Below are 21,345 nucleotides of genomic sequence, written 5' to 3' on the forward strand. Positions count from 1 at the left end.
GAAGTGATGTATAACAACAGTGTCCAGCTTTGCACTTAAGCATACATAGTTTATATAAAGAAACATCACTGCCAATTAGAAATATATGTTGTAGCGTAAGGCAGATAGAGAAAGTTTTAAAATATTCAACATGAGACATGGATCGCCTGCTTTGCTCAATTACAGACACAGCTGAAAAAAATAGTGTTAGAGCATTTGTTATTAACTCACGGCTGCCAGGTTTCCATGTATTCTGAGAAAAAAATTCCCCATCTAACAATTATCACAAGCTCCCTGCTCCCCCCAAACCCATCCAATCCCAGTCAGTCAGCATTGTTATTCGGGGACGGAAATCAATATCCATGCCAGGACTGGATAATTGAATAACACAGAAAAAGAAAGGCTCTTTCAGCCTCATATTTGTGCAAATGCTCAGAAGCCACAAGATTAGTCTTACAAAGAGTGGTTTGGATCCATGTAGAAGTTCACTTGATCATTCTTTTTACCCTTTCAAAGAGGCACATGAAAGTGATTTGAAGACGAGGCATCTATCTAAGCCATCTAAGTGCATGTGCATGGTGAGCTTCAGACAGTTTTATTAGACAACAGTTCTCAACCTAATTTAATGTTTAGACACTGTTGTTTGATTGTTTCCTCAAAGAGCTTGCATATGCTCAGGAACCTGCTGCAGATTACAGACTACTAAAGGAAGCCTGTGGTAAACATCTCACTGCTGTCGCATTCACGTTCTCTCCATATGTGAAGTGAAATAAAGTCATTCAAAAAAGATCTCAAATGAAAACCTGTACTTTCTCACCTGTATCCGCTCTGTGTGTCCACACAGACTCCTCCGTTGTGGCAGGGGTTTCTGGGATAGACAGAGCAGCTCTGGTGGAGGTGTTCGCGTGCTGAGCAACTGCAGACAGCTGTGGCTTCCACAGTCACTGACACCAGAGCCATGCTGCCCGTGTCGACCACCGCTGGCTTGTCAGTCACGCTCAGATGGCTGGTGCAGCCCCCTCCTCCCCAACAGTCTGCATCCACACACTCATCTACATGAACCTGGGTCACGTTGACTTGAAGAAAAGACTGGAGCTGGATGGGGAAGAGAAATGGAAAGAGAGAGAGAAAGAAAATCACTTGTGAAGTGCAGCCATAATGATGAAAGAAAAATGACAGAACAAACTAATAGAGAGGAAAGAACACTTGTGACCAGCTTCATTATTTTGAGTCATTTTGACCCAGAACCAGATTCTGAGTTTCAAGTACTGAGTGAAATAATTATATTTATACTCAAAACTCCTGTTAAGATATAATAATGTAAGGTCAGCTTGTTCACAAGCTGTTTCATTCACGTCTTTCTATGGTTGAAACATTGATTGGGTGATAATGTAAGAGATTATTCTTTTCAGTAAGTATCTTTGAAAATTATTGTTTATTTTGTGCTATAACAAGTAGTAAAAAGATGATCGGACCCGTCACACCACATTAACCCTCTGGGGTCGAAGAAGTTTGTTTTTTTCTTGATGATCGCAGAAAGAACTAAAAATACTCCATAATAGTTTGATCATTTGATCAATTACAACAAAACAATGTGCTTTTGTAAAATAACGAAAACAAACAGGGTGCACATTATTCTATCTCAGTCTCTGTCAACGTTCGTCACGTAAATAAAAACCTGAATCTCAGTGAATATTTGCCTCACAGACATGATAAATATATGTATAGAAAGCTTGAAATGTACTTTTAAAAGAAGGAAGCCATGTTGAAAACAAATATTCAATGATAAAGTAATCCACATAAAACCAATGTAAGAGAATCAAAACCCACATTATTTTACTCTCCTCGCATTGTTTCTTACCTCCCTCACAGTCACAGTCACACTGATGGCCCATTAGGGGAGGGTCCTTTGTCTCTCAGGTCTAAATCACTAAATATTCATGGGTATTGTCACTCCCTCGCATATGACCTTTCTAACACAAAACATGTCTTACAAAAGTTAAATCAATATATTGTTTCCTGTGAATAAGTAAGCAGGATGATTTTCACATCATTTTGTAGCAAAAACCCTAGTCTTCCTCATCCAGTTTTTAAAAGTGTGCATGTGTTTCAGTGACTTCTTAGTTCTAAAATTTTAGTTTTCCACTAATCATACATAAATGTTTTCTCAAAAACACAAACATGTACATTCATGCTGCTCACATATTATTGTAGACAAGTGTTTGCTGAATACAGTGTTATCAGATGTTAGCCATTAATATGTGTTTTAGATACTGAAAAAAGCACAAATGCCAGGGCATGTCAAAACTTCTCCAGGGCCCCAAACCCCCCTATGACTCGAGAGGCTTAAAGAGTTTACCCAAAAATGAAAATTCATCATTTACTCACACTTATGTTGTTTCAAACCCAAACCAGACTTTGGTTAATCTTCACAGCACAAGATTTTAACCAAAACTTAAATTTAGTGGTTTAGACTAAGTCTTTGAAGAGATATGATTACTTTATATGATGAACAAATTTAATATAGGTTTATATTTACATAGACTAAATTGATTCATTTTACAATACCTTTATAACCTTTTTGGATCTTTTAAGACTTAACAAAAGTCTTACATGTTTGGTACGACATGAGTGTGTAGACGACACAATGACATCAAAATTGCATTTGTTGTTTCAGTTTTGTAATAAAATAATTTGTCATCATTTTCAGCAGTTGAGACTTACCAAAATATCCAAAAAGTTTTTTGTGTGTGTGTGTTTCCCAGCAAGTGGCTAATTGTGACTTCCAGTCTGGAGCTGGTCTAGTAGGTAAATAATCCAGCAATGTCTTCCTCGTGAACCTTATTGACCAAGGAAGTCTTGCTGGTTTACATACTTAGACTTCTAGCCCAGTAACACAGCAGCACTTATACTCTGGTGTCCATCTATGCCAATCTTTTCAGCTGAACTACCCTCAAATTAGCATACAAATAGCAAAACAAGCCCAACCAAGTTAACCAAAAAGCTCCCAAACCCACTTGTTTCTATTGCTTTGAGGCATAAACAGCGTTCAGAGACACTGGTGCATGCTCACTCTATTTCGTTCTTGGACACATTGCGCTCTCCAGAGCCTCTTTGGACCGGTGCTTTTCCACAAGCACATAAATGGCATGCAGAAACCTCACATCCACAGGGCTGCCTCTCAAGTTTCACACCATTTATTCAAATGCAACATCTGAATTGGAGTGATTTGCTCCGCAGTGGACTGAGCAGAAACATAGTGATTGACCTGTCCCACACAAACTCATGCGGCCAGCACACTTAAGGAGATATGAAGGGGTGAAGAAACAAGAGATATCGAGAGGTACAGACAGAGAAAAGATAGAGAGAGATGTTCAAGGTGATAGCTACTCCAAGATTAGCTGGGACCTATTTGCTGGAATACTATTCCGACTTAGCGGTGGTTCATGGAGAGGTATTTTCTACACAGCCACTGTGGCAGAGTGATTGATGATGCTGTTTATGTTGATTTTATGTGTGATCTGAAGGGGAAACTCTGAGGGAGCACAGGGATACGGTGCAATGCGCACAACAGGGTTGGACAGGCAAATGTCACTGTTGGAGCCAGTAAGTGTTGTTGTCATTTTTGGTTTTGGCACTAGAGGGCGTATTATTTTGGAGTATTTAAGTAAGGGAATGATTAGTGACAGGTGCGTAAATGGTAGGTCAATCAAACTTTTTGACCGTGTCGTGCCGGGCTGTGTCGAATGTGTAGGACTGTGCTTGTGGCAGTTTGTCTTGAATATAAAAAATATTTAGTTTGAATGAAGAACAAGTTTGTTTAAGTTTATTTTATTTGTTATTTGCAATGCCAAACAGACAATAAATGGATTTGCATATCCAAATTTATCCCTAAGGTATGGACAGTGTACCCATTTTTATTCAAGGCAGAAGCACACGTCAAAAACAGACTCTTAAACCATCTGCGTCCTTATAGTCACAATGTGTTATGGTGGGGTGAGAACAGAAGCAGAGCAGCGTTAGGTATCAGAAAGGGTTTTATTTGAAATAAAATACAACGTCTCTAGGTTACGTATATAACCCTAGTTCCTCGAGGGAACGAGACGCTGTGTCAAAGTGCTATGGGAAAGCCTTCAGCGTGACCACGCTCTGAATCAAATGTGTAATCTGTCCAAAGGATGGGCGAGACGGCACGGACGGGTGATGTAATTGGCCAGGAAGCATAAAAGCACGTGCGGTGGCCCTGAGATGCAGCGTATCATTCCCTCCAGGAACTGGGGTTACATGCGTAACCTAGAGACGTTCCTCTTCAGGAACTCGAGCTACATCGAAGCGCTATGGGAATGAGATGCCCACACCACCGAACATCCAAATCCCTGCCCAGTGTGGATGGAGCACAGCTAGGGCGAGAGAAAAAATTGTCCATGAGTGCTAAGTGAGCGGGACCTACGTCCCGAAGTCTCTTGGTCCCCAAGAGACGGGAGAGCAGAGGACTCGAGGCTATTGAAAGCATCCTCATCCACCACAGGCATACGCTCTCTGGCCTCGTGCTCTGGCAAGCGGAGGCCTCTAAAACTCTGTAAGCGAGAGGAGACCTGACGACACTCGCCGAAACAGTCGAGCTCTCGGAGCGGCGACCTCTGCATACTAATTCTCTAAACCAAGATGTCGTCTACTACGCTCCACACGCTGGACATCCTGTAAGGAGACTCACCTAGAGCCTACCACTCACATAAATGTCCTAGAGGAGCTCTGGCGAGCGGAGGCCTCTAAAACTCTCAAAGCGAGAGAAGGCCTGACGACACTCGCTGAAGAGTCGAGCTCTTGGAGCGGAGGCCTCTGCATGACGACTCTCTAAATTGAGAGGAAGCCTACTACACTCCATACACTGGGCATCCTGTGAGGAAGTGCAGCTACTACTCACATAACTGCCACAGCGGAGCTCTGGTGAGCGGAGGCCTCGAAAACTCTCTGCAGCGAGAGGAGGCCTGACGAAACTCGCTGAAACGGTCGGGCTCTAGGAGCGGAGGCCTCAGCATGACGACTCTCTGGATCGAGAAGATGCCTACTATACTCCACATGCTGGGATTTTGTAAGGAGGCTCACCTAGGGCCTACCACTCACTGACTGTCCCAGAGGAGCTCTAGGAAGCCGAGGCCTCAAAAACTCTCAGCAGCGAGAGGAGGCCTACAACGCTTGTAGTGACCGTTTCGAGGGGAAGAACGATATTGTTACGCTTTGCCCCCAAAGCAAACCTCATGAAGCCCCTGCTAAGGGAACCAGTCTCCCAAAACTGGCCTCTGGTGTGCCTAGAGCTGCTACTGAGTGAACTGAGAGAAGCGCTCGCTGGAGACCGCTGCACCCTGAAACACTGGCAGGGTTGGCAGACCGATCTCTTGAGGGCACTGAGGAGAGACGGGCACCGAGTAATGCAGTGTACGCCACTCTTCCCCAGAGGGGCCAGCCCTCAAAAGTCCTGGGCCATAGGCAGCAAGACGTCTTAGCCGAAGACTATCCGGCGAGAATGACAGTCTGCAGATCTGCCTTCTGCTAGAAGCCTACGGCAAGGGAGCCTGACTCCAATATTCTGGGGAGTACGAGAAGTGACGCTCCCTAAATGAGGAGCTGGAACACGGTTGGGGCTGCTCCGCCCACCTCTGACCACCTCAACCTCCTCAGAGGAAGAGAGGTAAAACATTGTGCTCCCACTCGAGAATATCCCAAGAGGCTCCTATGCACACACACACACACACACACATACACATATATATATATATATATATATATATATATATATACAGTGAGGTCAATAAGTATTTGATCACCCTGTGATTTTGCAAGTTCTCTTACTTATCATTACAAATTACAAATCATGGAGGGGTCTACAATTTTCAGCATAGGTGCATTTCCACTGTGACAAGCAGAATCTAAAAATAAAAATCCGGAAATCACATTGTATGATTTTTTAATAATTTATTTGTGAATTACGGTGTCAAATAAGTATTTGATCACTTGCTTATCTGCCAGATTTCTGACCCTCAAAGACCTGTTATTTTGCTTTTAAATAGTCCAGCTACACTCTGCTCATGATTCTAAATTAGTAGCACCTGTTTGAGGTCGCTAGCTGTCATAAAGACACCTGTGCACCCCAAAAATCAGCCAAAGTCTAAGTAGCAACATGGGCAAAACCAAAGAGCTGTCAAAAGACACAAGAGACAAAATTGTAGACCTTCACAAAGCTGGAAAGGGCTACGGAGCAATTGCCAAGCAGCTTGGGGAAAAAAAAACAACTGTTGGAGCAATTGTCAGAAAATGGAAGAGGCTAATGATGACTGTCAATGTCCCTCGGACTGGGGCCCCACGGAAGATCTCTCCTCGTGGGGTATCAATGATGCTAAGAATGGTGAAGAATCAGCCCAGAACTACACGGGAGGAGCTGGTCAATGCCGTGAAGAGAGCTGGGACCATCGTTTCCAAGGCTACTATCAGTAATACACTAAGACGTCATGGTTTAAAATCTTGCATCGCACGGAAGGTTCCCCTGCTTAAGTCAGCCCATGTCCAGGCCCGTCTGAAGTTTGCCAGGGACCATCTGGATGATCCAGAGGAGTCATGGGAGAAAGTCCTGTGGTCAGATGAGACCAAAGTAGAACTTTTTGGTCTTAACTCCATTCGCCGTGTTTGGAGGAAGAAGAATGATGAGTATCATCCCAATAATACCATACCTACAGTGAAGCATGGGGCTGGAAGCATCATGCTCTGGGGGTGTTTTTCTGCACAGGGGACAGGACGACTGCACTGTATTAAGGAGAGGATGAACGGGGCCATGTATTGTGACATATTGGGCAAAAACCTCCTTCCCTCAGTCAGAGCATTAAAGATGGGTCATGGCTGGGTCTTCCAACATGACAATGACCCAAAGCACACAGCCAGGAAAACCAAGGAGGGGCTCCATAAGAAGCATATCAAGGTTCTGGAGTGGCCTAGCCAGTCTCCAGACCTAAATCCAATAGAAAATCTTTGGAGGGAGCTGAAACTCCGTGTTGCTCAGCGACAGCCCCGAAACCTGACAGATCTAGAGAAGATCTGTATGGAGGAGTGGGCCAAAATCCCTCCTGCAGTGTGTGCAAACCTGATGAAGAACTACAGGAACCGTTTGACCTCTGTAATTGTTAATAAAGGCTTCTGTACCAAATATAAAATTTTTTTGACTCAAGTGATCAAATACTTATTTGACACAGTAATTCACAAATAAATTGTTAAAAAAATCATACAATGTGATTTCCGGATTTTTATTTTTAGATTCTGTCACAGTGGAAATGCACCTATGCTGACATTTGTAGACCCCTCCATGATTTCTAAGTAAGAGAACTTGCAAAATCACAGGGTGATCAAATACTTATTTGCCTCACTGTATATACACACATACACACACACACACACACATATCTAACTTCTCCTAGTTAGATGATATACATCATTTAATTCCTCAAAATTAAATGCAGAAAGACAACCAGACAAGTAAACACGGTCTGATATGAAAAGGATTCATAAATTGAACGAGAATGACGTAATGCACTGCAACAGAGAGCTCTCACTCAAAGGGGGAAGAACCGCACCTCGGGCTTCCAGCCCCAAGCGAGAGTGCTAGATCTGAGGAATGCAGGTGGAGATAGGGCGAACCCGTCTCCAACCCGTCCGCCAGATCATGTGCGATCCCCGCGAGCTCCGCCTCGGCGAAAGCAGGGCCGGCACCGCGAGGAACGCTGGTGAAAGCACCCTCCTCAAAGAGAGCCCTCTGAGAGCAAGCATATGCAGTGACAAACTCGAGAGCTGACTCTGCGTGCTTTGCTCTCAAGAAGACCACACACTGACTGTGTGTATCCCCAGCAGTGATGTAGCGTTTGCAGGGAGGAACATACAGCCTGTAATGTGATCTGCTCTCGCCCAAGTGCTTAGTTTTCTCTGCACATTTAGACATTGTGGAGCTTATTTCAAGAGATTGTGTAGGGACAAACAACACCAAATAAGACTCATTACACAGATCGACAGACACGCACATAGCTGCGGTTGCTCAATGACAAAAAGCTGCCGCCGGTTCCACCGCACATGCTTTTATGCTTCCTGGCCGATTATGTCACCCGCCCATGACGTCTCGCCCATCATTTGGACAGATTACACACGTGATTCAGAGCATGGTCACGCTGAAGGCGTTCCCATAGCGCTTCAATGCAGCTCGAGTTCCTGAAGAGGAACATAAAATATTTTAAAAGTAGAAATAAAGTGTACATGGGGAATATGTGTAAGAACTGAAAGGGCACAATAATGAGATGCTCACTGACTTCCCTGAGTGCCCTGCAGACAATGGGAACAGCAGGAGTTCTGCAAGCTGGTGCTTGGGATGTTCCAATATACCTGTATTTATGATAACCGTGATATTTAAAATATAAAATATTGATGTGTTAATTAATAATATCATAAATAATCCAGCGACAGCAACCAGTAATCAGATTGGCACTCCAACATATGAGGTGCCATTTTTGCACCTTGCAGGTTGCCACCTGTCACAAAAATGGAAAAAAAGATGATGGCAACACGATGGTAGTGTAGCTACTACTTCCACACAAAATCATATTGAAAAAGATGACAGGTGAAAGCAGGACTCTCAGTTCTTAAAAGTTACAGGGAGCTTTGCAGTGTGTTGTGGCGAAAATAAGGAACTACACTGACCAAAATGCAATGCGGTGCGGTGAGATGGAAGTACGTAGTGAATTATTTAAGCAACAGGTGTGCGGGGCTTAAGGCGGGAAGTTTGACAAACACAGAGTGAACATTGAGTGAACGAGTTCGAGCAGCTGCTGGAGTTTCCAAAAAACGCCTGAGTTACCTGATGTCTAACCACTTTGCGGAAGAGTGTTGGGATTGGTTGCTGTTGCTATTCCTAAAAGACGCTCGTTCGGCGGCTGCGTTTGGGCTGTGCTTGAGTTAGACAGACATTGTTTTGATTCTCTATTACAACACCGCTGAAAAAGACAAAACTCGACGGAAGATTGCTATGTTCATAAGTAACTGCTGGCTGCACTGTAAAAGAGTGTCTGGAGTATCGTTGTTGCATTTCCTGAAAGACACGTTATCAGAGGTGCCTGGGCTGAGCACGAGCCGAACGTTACAGCGCTGCGAGGAGTGAGTACCCTTTTTCATTGTGGATTGTGAGATCAAGATACTGTGCGTCTGACTCCAGGTAGGACTGGAACAATACACCACTCTTCCTCTTACAAACTATTCATTCACTCGCCCCCAACCACACGGAAAAGATGCTACAAACTGTGATCATCTACGTACACACACACACTTAACCACTCACTAACGAACGCTAACATTTCTGAGGTGGTTTGTTTAGTCACATTGAGTTATTTCTTGTACGTGATATGAGTGTAAAACCAACAACCTTTATTGTTTTACTTTATTTTTGAGCCTCAATACAAGAAATGGTTTAAACTGATGAAATTTATATTACTTTTATCACAGTGTTGATGAAAAACGTTGTTTCATTGTGATTCATGATGATTCTGTGGAAAATGTTCTAATTTCTGTTGATATGGTTTTTGTTGAAAAAAGAAAAAAAACTAAAAGAGTTAAGACAGACCTAAGACTAAAAATAAATTTTTATTTTTATGTTGAATTGGTTGGGTAATTGTGTACTGTTCTGTAACGGAGGATAGGTAATCCCATTGCACCGTCACAGAAAATGGCGCCCAAACAGGGACTTGAATTTAATTGTGTAATTGTTTACTGACCTCAGATTGCGTATTATTGTTATTTAATGCATCTATTTTTTTTGTGTGTGTGTGCTTTAAACATGAAAACTATAATTCATCTGTGGAACTGAACTAAAAGTGCTTGATGGAAATGATGAACTGTGTTAAATGTAGGGTATAAAAGTGATTATTTTGCCTGATGTAAATCACTTCATTTGTTAACCAGATTATGTAAAACTGAAGTAGCCTAACTGACTCTTGTCTTTTGAGCTTTGTGTTAAAGTTGTAGTCAGTGTGGGGGTAATTGAGTTTGTCAGTTGCCATAAGTATTTTTGAGAAATTCTAAGAAGTGAGTTCTTGAAGTATTTATAATTTTTTTCTTTTCCCACACTACTGATAATATACAAACACATTTCTTTTTTTTTTACATGGTAAGTCATGGCAGATTCCTTACACCCATCGTCAACCCTTATAGATATTGAGGTTCCAGATGTTGCAACTCCTGACTGGACAATTGGCCCCCCTCAACCTCTGTTGACTAACTATCCTCCCTCTTCCCCTTATGTTCTACCTAGCCTTATGCAATCAAGAACTCATGTGCAGTTTGCTTCATCTGATGTAGATCGTAGCACGCCTGTGCATAGCTTTGTGTATAGCGAGGAACTGATGCAGTTATACACTCCACCTCCAGCAGAGGCAGCAACTAATTTCACCAGTATCTTCACCAGTATCTTCAAATGTCCAATATGATTTGCCTGGTATAATTCCCACACCTGCAAGGGGAATTGGACACCTTACTGCTCAAGTCCAGGGAAATTGGGACAAATTATATGATCTCATGGGAAGACAGGAGACTGCTGTAACTGCACTTACCAGTGAATTGAAACTTACTTCTGCCCAACATGAAAGCCAATTGAAAAGTCTGTCTGAGAAAGTGGACAATCATACCCAGCAATTTTCCACCATTTTATTAACAACCAAACAACAAGCTGGAACAGAGACTGATCAAATGGTTAAGACCATGAAGTTGCTCATGTTGGATGAATTAAAAAAAAATGAAAAGTCTTTAGTTTCAAATATGTGTTCCATGGTGGAGAAACTTCAACTAGAGATACAGAAAGATATTAAAACTGTCCGGCAAAACTTTCAAAAAAGCCACGACGAGTTAAACCAAGATTTCACTCAATTGACCGCCCAGCTTGACCACTTAAGTGTTAAAATAACTGAACTGCAAGAGAGTCCAGAATATAAAACAAAGGATCCATCGAAGAATTCTGAATCCTCAAGTCAATCCATGAATGTGATCCCCCCTGTAAATGCGGGTTCGGTCAAGAGCGACCATCTCAAATTAACCTTTCCTACTTTTGGGAGACCATCAGACAATTCTGATCCCTTGTTGTATTTAGCAAAGTGTCAGGATTTTCTTGCCTTACATCCTTTAACTGATTCTGAAATCCTGGCTACTTTCCGAACAGTCTTGCATGGTACAGCACGTGATTGGTGGGAAGTAGCTAGAACTACAGTAACTGCCTGGCATGAGTTTGAGCCTTCATTCCTTACTGCCTTTCTCTCTGAAGATTATGAGGATGAACTTGCAGAGCGTGTCAGAATTAGAACTCAAGGAGAGAGGGAGTCCATAAGAGACTTTGCTTTTACCTATAGAGCACTTTGCAAAAGGTGGAAGCCTACCTTAACCGAGTCTGAACTGGTTAAAATGACTTTAAAGAACATAAAGCCTTACTTGGCTAGCCAGCTACAGGGTCGTGTAACAACTGTAGAGGACTTGGTACAGTTGGGACAGCAACTTGAGAAGGATCATTTACAGCAGTTACAGTATAACTACCGTTTGAGCTCTAAACAAGGTCAGTCTGGACTCAAAGGACCCCTACCACCCGTTAACCGGCCAGTCGATAAGCCACAGGTACAGTGTTGGAGGTGTAAAGGGCAACATGCTCCGAGCGCTTGCCCACATTTTTCTTTGCCTTCTCTGTCTTTTCCACCCCCAGAGCAACCTTCTGCCAATCCACAACGATCTTATCCTTCTAGATCCAGAGGTAAACCCACTAACAACTCCATGACCACTTCGAATGCTTTTCAACAGGAAGTGACAACACATTCACAGGAAGCTGTTGTTGTACCACAACAGTTAATTGTACCCATTGGTATTGGTAATTGGGTAGGCAAAGCCATTGTGGACACGGGGGCGAGTTTTACCGTAATTCATGAGTACATGTGGAAAGAATTCAACCCCACAGAACACAGCCTTAATCATTGGTCTCTTGGACCTTTATATTTGGCAAACGGAATGACAGAAGTACCTCTGGGATGGTTGAATGTTTCGCTTGAACTGCACGGCCATGTTTGCACCCTTCCTGTTGCTGTGTTAACTTCCAAAGCTCTTGCTTATTCCATTGTCTTGGGATTAGACTTTATTTTCTTTAGTGAGATGCAAATAAAGGTGTCTGATGGGAAGTATTCCTTTTCTTCTGTCCCCGATGTGGATTACCTCTTCCAACCCGGTCATGCAAGTGTGCCAACACAGATGGGGTACCAGCATTTGCTAAATGAAAATCAAGCTCACTACTCCACATCAAGTATTTCCCTGTTAAGTTCTATTCCACCCTTAACGCCACCCATCCCCTTAAAAGTTGAAGGTGAGGATAATACAACACTCATTAATCAAGCAGTGGATGGAGCTCACTTACCACCTGGTCAAAACCTTCAATTAAGTCACCTCCTAAGAGCAAACCCTCAAGTGTGTACTTTGCAGCTGGGACGAACAGCTGTTCTCCAACATCAAATTTATACACATCACCAAATTCCCATAAAGCAACGACCTTATCGGGTGTCCCCTGCTAAACAAGCCATAGTGAATCAACAACTCAAAGAAATGTTAGATGCAGGTATTGTAGAGCCATCACAGTCAGGATGGGCCTCCCCTGTAGTCCTTGTCCCAAAGAAGGACGGACGTCTTCGATTTTGTGTAGACTATCGCAAATTGAACGCCATAACAGAAAGTGACGCCTATCCTCTGCCAAATCTTACTGAAATCTTGGAATCCCTTTCGGGGTCAGCTATTTTCTCCACTCTGGACCTTAACAGTGGATATTGGCAAGTGACTATGGATGCTTCCAGTAAAGCCAAGACTGCCTTTATTACCTTTGCAGGACTCTTTCACTTTAATGTAATGCCGTTTGGTCTTAAAAATGCCCCATCCACTTTCCAACGTCTTGGGAGAGCTACGTGGCAAGAATTGCTTTGTGTACATTGACGATATTATCGTTTAATCTCCATCTGTTACTCAGCATTTCCTGGACATCCAAGCTGTTTTCCAGAAGTTACAAGAGGCTTAACCATCAACCTCAGAAAAAGCAAGTTCTGTTTGCATGAAGTGACTTTCCTAGGTCATCTAGTCAACCTCCAAGGCATTTCAGCTGACCCTAGTAAAGTGGAAGCTATTCGTACCTATCCGGTGCCAAGAAATCTGAAGGAAGTCCAACGTTTTCTTGGACTAGCCGGGTGGTACCACAGATTTGTTTCCAACTTTTCCAGAATTGCTGAACCACTCAACTCCTTAAAGAAAAAGGGCCGAACTTTTCAGTGGACATTGCAGTGCCAACAGGCTTTTGAAAAACTGAAAACTTGCTTGATGACTCCACCCATCCTGGCCCATCCCAATTTAGAGCATCCATTCATTGTGTATACGGATGCCAGCGAGATAGGACTAGGTGCAGTGCTGACTCAAAAGCGGAGACCAGGCATAGAGGAGGTAATAGCTTATTCCAGTAGAACTCTTAATCCTGCAGAGACAAACTACTCTGCAACAGAGAAGGAATGTTTAGCCATAGTATGGGCGTTGGACAAGTGGCAGCACTACTTGGATCACAGAATGTTCACTGTCGTTACTGATCATTCTGCTTTGCAGTGGGTAATGAATTCACCCAAAACCACCAGCCATCTTATTCGATGGGCCCTACAGTTGCAAAAGTATGATTTCATTGTTGAGTATCGAAAGGGAAAATTAAACACAGCTCCAGATGCCCTATCGGATAACTCCACACACAAGTTGTAACTTGTATTTCAATCAGAAGGATGTCCACAACCCACTTCCAGTTACTGCAGAATTGATCTGGGAGAAACAACATAATGATCCAGAAATCACAAAAATCTTTCAAAATTTGGCTGAGAACAATGATGACCAGCAAGCCAAATATGAAGTCGTAGAAGATAAGCTATACCTCAAAACTCAGCTGACAGAGAATCAGTTCCATTACCGTATCTTTGTTCCCAAAGATCTGGTACCTTGTATATTGGAACACTATCATTGTAGCCCTATGAGTGTTCATGTTGGGATCTATAAAACGTACAAAAGAATTCAGGATGTGGCATATTGGCCTGGGATGTGGTCCGACATCAAACAGTTTGTAAAAAGATGTGTAAAATGCCAAACCTTAAAAGCTGACCAACAGAAACCTGCTGGGAAGATGCAGAAAATTGTCAGCAACCGACCTAATCAGATGTTGGGGGTAGACATCATGGGACCCTTACCCCGTAGCACTAACCAAAACAAGTACCTTCTAGTATTTGTTGACTACTTCACTCGCTGGGTAGAACTTTTTCCCATGCGAGTAGCTACTGCTAAGACAGTTGCTACACTATTCAGAAAAGAGATCCTAACCAGGTGGGGAGTCCCACATTTTCTGGTGTCTGACAGAGGCACTCAGTTCGTATCTGCAGTATTCAAAGAATTACGTGAAAGCTGGAACGTAACGCCAAAGCTGACTACTGCTTATCATCCGCAGACGAACATGACAGAAAGAATCAATCGAACCCTTAAAAGTATGATGGCTGCCTATGTAGATGAAAATCATAAGCGATGGGACCAATACCTACCTGAATTTAGGTTTGCCATCAACTCGGCAGTCCAAGAAACTACTGGAATGTCTCCTGCGGAACTTCAGTTGGGAAGGAAGTTACAAGGACCGATGAACAAGCTCCTAAAAGGTAAAGGTCATGATCTCTCACCAGATGCACCCCACTATGGTGTATCACTTGAGTCAACTGCAAGCAAAGGCAAAAGAGAAATGTAAGAAAGCACATCTGAGGCAACTGAGAAACTACAATAAGAATCGTCGGGACGTCTTATTCAAGGAAAAAGACAGAGTGTGTATCCGACAGTTCCCCCAATCCAGTGCAAAGAAAAACTTTACTGCTAAACTTGCACCGCAATGGAAGGGACCCTACCGTGTAATACAACAAATGGGACCAGTAAATTATCAAATAGCACTGGAATCCACAGGTGAGGATGTCCGCATTGTTCATGTCTGCAACTTAAAACCCTGTTTTCCAACTGCCACTGAATTGGAGACTCAAGAGAAACAAACAATCCTCGATCTCTTCAATGAATCTTTAACTGAGGAAGAGGAGTTCTTAGGATTTTAATATTCGTACATCTTCATAGAGAACTATGAGATGTTTTGTTCAAGGGGAGGAGAGTGTGGCGAAAATAAGGAACTACACTGACCAAAATGCAATGCGGTGCGGTGAGATGGAAGTACGTAGCGACATTATTATTTAAGCAACAGGTGTGCGGGGCTTAAGTCGGGGAAGTTTGACAAACACAGAGTGAACATTGAGTGAACGAGTTCGAGCAGCTGCTGGAGTTTCCAAAAAACGCCTGAGTTACCTGATGTCTAACCACTTTGCTGGCTGCGTTGCGAAAGAGTGTTGGGATTGGTTGCTGTTGCTATTCCTAAAAGACGCTCGTTCGGCGGCTGCATTTGGGCTGTGCGTGAGTTAGACAGACATTGTTTTGATTCTCTATTACAACCAGGGCTTGAAAACGAAAAAAAAAAGTCTATCGGTTCACTCCGAGCAGAATCAATATTTTAACGTTTCCGTTCCTGCGTTCCTCTGTAATATTACCGTTCCGAAACCGGTTTGAGTAGAAAAAATAACGGTTAATACCGTTATTTTTAAAATGGTCTTTGCCTATAATAATAATAATAATAATAATAATAAATTACAGTTTTCTTTACACAAAAATAAAAAAAAAAATACAGAAAGAGATGGTATCTTATCCCGCTGCCAATACAGCATCATCTTTTCTAGATTTTTACATTTCTAAATGTATGCTACTAAACAAAAACAAAAATACTTTAATGTCTTTAAAGCATTAATAGATTTTTTTATTTTAAGATATTTACAAATGTTTGCTGCAAATTGTTTAAAAAAAACGCTACTTGTATAAAATTGCGTTTTGAGAAAAAAAAAAAAAAAAAAAGCCAGTCGTGTCGCATTTTATTCGGCTATTATTCAGAAGTGATGTAGGCTAAAATGCCGGTAAATCAATAATGTTTACAAACATTATAAACACAGTTATTAGTTTCTCTCCACAACAAATTCTCTAAACTTAAGGATATAGCCTATAGGCTATAAAAACGTCATTCCAAAAACAAATTAAAGGTGAAACTGATGCCTACCTCTCTCACTCGGCACAAATCCAAATGTTTCCATATTCTCGACGTATACTAAAATATTATTTATAAGCTTTTACTTTCATCGACGTAAAACATCATCCTTCACGTCGGCAATAACAGCACAGTGAGGCGGTGGTCACGCTGAACGCAACAGATTGGACAACGGAGCACTGTAACTTTTTACACGTTTCTTTAACTATTTTATTTTGATAATGAACAGATGGCCATACCAACGCTGGTTGGTTATACAGATGCAAGACATTATTCAAAACTGTCAAGCTATTGCAAAACAAATAAAACTGTAAAATAAAACTGTAAAGCTTTTGCAAAATAAAGAAAACTACTTTCTGCCGTCTCGTTGTCCGTCCGAGAACGTTGGAATGCCTCACAATGAACCGTAGGCCTAACTCAGCATATTTTTTTCTTTCGTTTTATTAATCTGTCAATGATTTACCTGAAATATATTTAGTGTATAGGCATATATGTTCCTTTTATGTAAGCCTATAGTTGAATCCATCTTACACTGTCGTCGGATAAACTCTAATGCCGGTGTTCTGACGATTTGTGCTACACTGTCAGATTTTGCTACCTCCCATTAAAACAGATGGTAGCAGAATTCCTTGCCATTGTGACTAGAGTTCACAGCTGAGCGCGGGCGGCATTTCACTCGTTGGATGCGTCAGCATCATATTTGCATAGTCTGTACTACTTGAATTCCTGATTGGTTGACAGCAAATTTCAAATATTAAATGGAACGATAAAATAACGTTATTAACCGGTTAATGGCCATTTCAAATTTTCGATTCTGCTCGGAACTATAAAATTTGATTTCGTTTCTGTTTCCGGTTCTGTTCCAGTCAAAATTTTGTTTGTTTCCGGTTTTCGTTTTCATTCCTTGAACCGGTTCAGAGCCCTGATTACAACACCGCTGAAAAAGACAAAACTCGACGGAAGATTGCTGTGTTCATAAGTAACTGCTGGCTGCACTGTAAAAGAGTGTCTGGATTATCGTTGTTGCATTTCCTGAAAGACACGTTATCAGAGGTGCCTGGGCTGAGCACGAGCCGAACGTTACAGCGCTGCGAGGAGTGAGTACCCTTTTTCATTGTGGATTGTGAGATCAAGATACTGTGCGTCTGACTCCAGGTAGGACTGGAACAATACACCACTCTTCCTCTTACAAACTATTCATTCACTCGCCCCCAACCACGGAAAAGACGCTACAAACTGTGATCATCTACGTACACACACACACACACACACACACACACTTAACCACTCACTAACGAACGCTAACATTTCTGAGGTGGTTTGTTTAGTCACATTGAGTTATTTCTTGTACGTGATATGAGTGTAAACCCAACGACCTTTATTGTTTTACTTAATTTTTGAGCCTCAATACAAGAAATAGTTTAAACTGATGAAATTGATATTACTTTTATCACAGTGTTGATGAAAAGCGTTGTTTCATTGTGATTCATGATGATTCTGTGGAAAATGTTCTAATTTCTGTTGATATGGTTTTTGTTGAAAAAAGAAAAAAAAACTAAGAGTTAAGACAGACCTACGACTAAAAATAAATTTTTATTTTTATGTTGAATTGGTTGGGTAATTGTGTACTGTTCTTGTCACGAATCTGGTCCATGCTCTCCCGATTAACCACAACTAGAGGTCACCCGTTCACCACTATGACTTTTTCACTCACAACACATTGGACTCAATTTCCCATAATCCTTTGCACTGACGACATTCACAGCTGTTCACTATTTCGCCCACACCTGATAACCATTTTTCAATCACCACCACACACCATATAAGCCTGGGACTTGCTCTTGCTCAGGGCCGAGTATTGTTTAGCATTTATCACTCCCCAAGCGATAGCTACTTTACAGAGCCATAGTCTTAGTCTTAGTCTTGTCTTGCCTTGCCTTGCCTTGCCTTGTATATCTTGCCGTGTCTGACCCTGCCTTTGTTTCCTGGATTTACCCCTTTGCCTTGCCATTTGGACTCTGTTCGCTCCCCATTTGGATTATTGCTCTCGTCTCTGGATTATCTCTCTGCCTTGCCCCTTTGGATACTGTTCGCTGATCGTCGACCCACGCTTGCTCCACGGATTGCTCTGTCTTGCCCTTGCCATACCTGTTTACCGATCTCTGACCCTGCCTGTTTTCTGACCATGTTTTTTAATAAAGCTTTGCATATGGATCCGCACGTCTCACGTTTCGCCAGCCCCGTAACAGTTCTGTAACGGAGGATAGGTAATCCCATTGCACCGTCACAGTGTGTGTGTGTGTGTGTGTGTTTTTTCTGGGAGTGTTAATTTTTCCACACTGAGGACAACTGAGGGACTCATATGCAACTATTACAGAAATGCTCACTGATGCTCCAAAAGGAAAAACCATGAATTAAGAGCCGGGGCGTGAACATTTTTTGAATTTGAAGATCAAGGTAAATTTAACTTAATTTGTCTTCTGGAAAACATGTAAGTATGTTCTGTAGCTTCTGAAGGGCAGTACTAAATGAAAAAAATATGATATTTAGGAAATACAAGAACAATTTACTCATCTTCATTCTGTTCAAAAGTTTTTCTTAATGCAAGGCTCTTAATCCATGGCTTTTCCTTCTGGAGCATCAGTGAGCGTTTGAACTTTCTGTAATAGTTGCATAACAGCAGTGTAGGGAAGGTTACTTTGGAAATGTAATAGATTACAGGTTACCCTATTTAAAAATGTAATAAGTAGTGTAACTTTTCAATTATTTTATTAATGTAACATTACATTTGATTACTTTTTATTATTTTTTTAATTTCTAATATTTTCAACTGTTAATCATTTTGAAACATTTAGAGCAGGCGGGGTTAACCTTACAGTAGAACTCAAACACTGATTACTCTCAGACTTTCACAATCCTTCATCGTTAATTATGATTATAATAAGTAAGGAATAATGTGCATGTTTAGTTTGCAATAACAACTGGCTGGATGTACATTATCATTAAACTAGATGGACTTTTAAAGGATACGATGCAGTCATACCACTTTTATTACACAACATTCCCTCTACTGGCCCTTGTCTATCATGGCCTCCTAATAATCCCCATACACCTGATTGGCTCAATAACTCTCTCTCTTCTCCACCTGTAGCTGGTGTGTGGTGAGCGCACTGGCGCCGTTGTACTGTGGCTGCCGTCGCATCATCCAAGTGGATGCTGCACACTGGTGGTGGTTGAGGAGAGACCCCCCCCACATGATTGTAAAGCGCTTTGGGTGTACAGCAATACACAAAGCGCTATATAAATGCATCATTCATTCATTCATTCATTCAACATTTCACCACATAAATGATTAAGTACTAGTACTTGCAGTACTAGTTTGTTAGTTATCTTATATTCCATTAGAGTGTACAAAACAAAATGGCAGCAGCTGTTTGTATGAAACGAGAGAGTGAGTCCATGATACCAGGATGACAGAATTAAGAAATTGTACACATAATATTGAATTGAGTTTTAATATTTTATTAGCTAACCAAACGCACAGCTTCCCCCAAGAAAAACTGTTCCTAGCAAGCATATAGCACCGACTTAAGTTACCCGGACGAGTCTGTGTTATTAGCTTTTACCAGTTGTTATTGGGGAATAACATACCTTGGAATGTCACGACTGACCAGTCAGAATCAAGTATTCCATAGCCATGTCATAATTTAATTTAAAACACAGCCACCACAAAATAAGACTTAACACCTCTTATTTACTTTGAGATGATTTAAAATCATAACAAGAAATAGTTTATTAGCTATGATACTGGTTTTGAAATCAAATGTTTGCATGGTTATAACAGGAAACACTGGCATGTAAGAATGACTTGGAAAAAAAAAACAAAACAAAAAAAATCTTAAATAAAGCATATGCATAAACCCAAACAGGAAATAAAACAGTTAAACTCATAAGTAACCACCTTTGTAATCGTTAACATTTTCAAAAGTAACTAATTTAATTACACTTTTTTTTCTCGGTAACTGTAACTAATTACAATTGCATTTAATTTGTAATTAAATTATGTAATTCCATTTCATGTAACTAGTTACTCCCCAACATTGCAGATGAGTCCCTCAGTTGTCCTCAGTGTGGAAAGATGAATCTCAAAATCACACAGTCATTGTTGGAAAGGGTTCAAATACACAAAAATGCTGGAAAACCTAATTTGTGGGACCTGAAGGATTTTTCTGAAGAACAGCAGGCAGTTTAACTGTTCAGGACAAACTATTACATTTTAAATAGGGTAACCTGTAATCTGTAACCTATTACATTTCCAAAGTAACCTTCCCTACACTGCTCATATGCAACTATTACAGAAGGTTTAAATGCTCACTGAAGTGAAGCTGAACTGCTCCAGAAGGAAAAGCCATGCATTAAGACCCTTGCATTAAGAAAAACTTTTGAACAGAATGAAGATGAGTAAATTGTTCTTGTACTGCCTAAATATCATATTGTTTTCATTTACTGCTGCCCTTTAGAAGCTACAGAAGATAGTTAAATGTTTTCCAGAAGACAAATTAAGTTAAATTTACCTTGATCTTCAAATTCAAAACGTTTTCACGCCCCGGCTCTTAATGCATGGTTTTTCCTTCTGGAGCATCAGTGATCATTTGAACTTTCTGTAATAGTTGCATATGAGTCCCTCAGTTGTCCTCAGTGTGGAAAGATGAATGTCAAAATCATACAGTCATTGTTGGAAAGGGTTCAAATACACAAAAATGCTGGAAAACCAAATAATTTGTGGGACCTGAAGGATTTTTCTGAAGACCAGCAGGCAGTTTAACTGTTCAGGACAGACAAGAGACTCATGAACAATTATCAATAAACAAAAGAAAACACAGCTTAGGATCGTTCAGGTAACAACACAGTATTAAGAATCAAGTGTATGTAAACTTTTGAACGGGGTCATTTTTATAAATTCAACTATTTTCTCTTGTGGACTATATGTAAACATATTTTATGTGAAATATGTTATTCAGGTCAGTACTAAATAAACAATAACATGCATTTTGTATGATCCCTCTTATTTTGGTAAAATAATTCACATTTTGCAGATTCTGAAAGGTGTATGTAAAGTTTTGATTTCAACTGTATAT

General features: G+C 41.2%; 1 protein-coding gene across 1 annotated transcript in view; it reads right to left on the bottom strand.

The window, feature by feature from the left end:
• Positions 1–21,345, bottom strand: part of LOC306876406 (neural-cadherin-like) — a gene marked incomplete at both ends in the record, with an annotated part of 304,042 nt that overhangs the window by 66,770 nt on the left and 215,927 nt on the right. The window contains one exon of the mRNA XM_079427539.1: positions 797–1,074. Coding sequence (XP_079283665.1) covers positions 797–1,074 — 278 coding nt within the window. The remainder of the gene's footprint in view (positions 1–796; positions 1,075–21,345) is intronic.

This window comes from Barbus barbus, assembly GCF_936440315.1.
Source record: "Barbus barbus genome assembly, chromosome: 1".
Classification (NCBI taxonomy): Eukaryota; Metazoa; Chordata; class Actinopteri; order Cypriniformes; family Cyprinidae; genus Barbus; species Barbus barbus.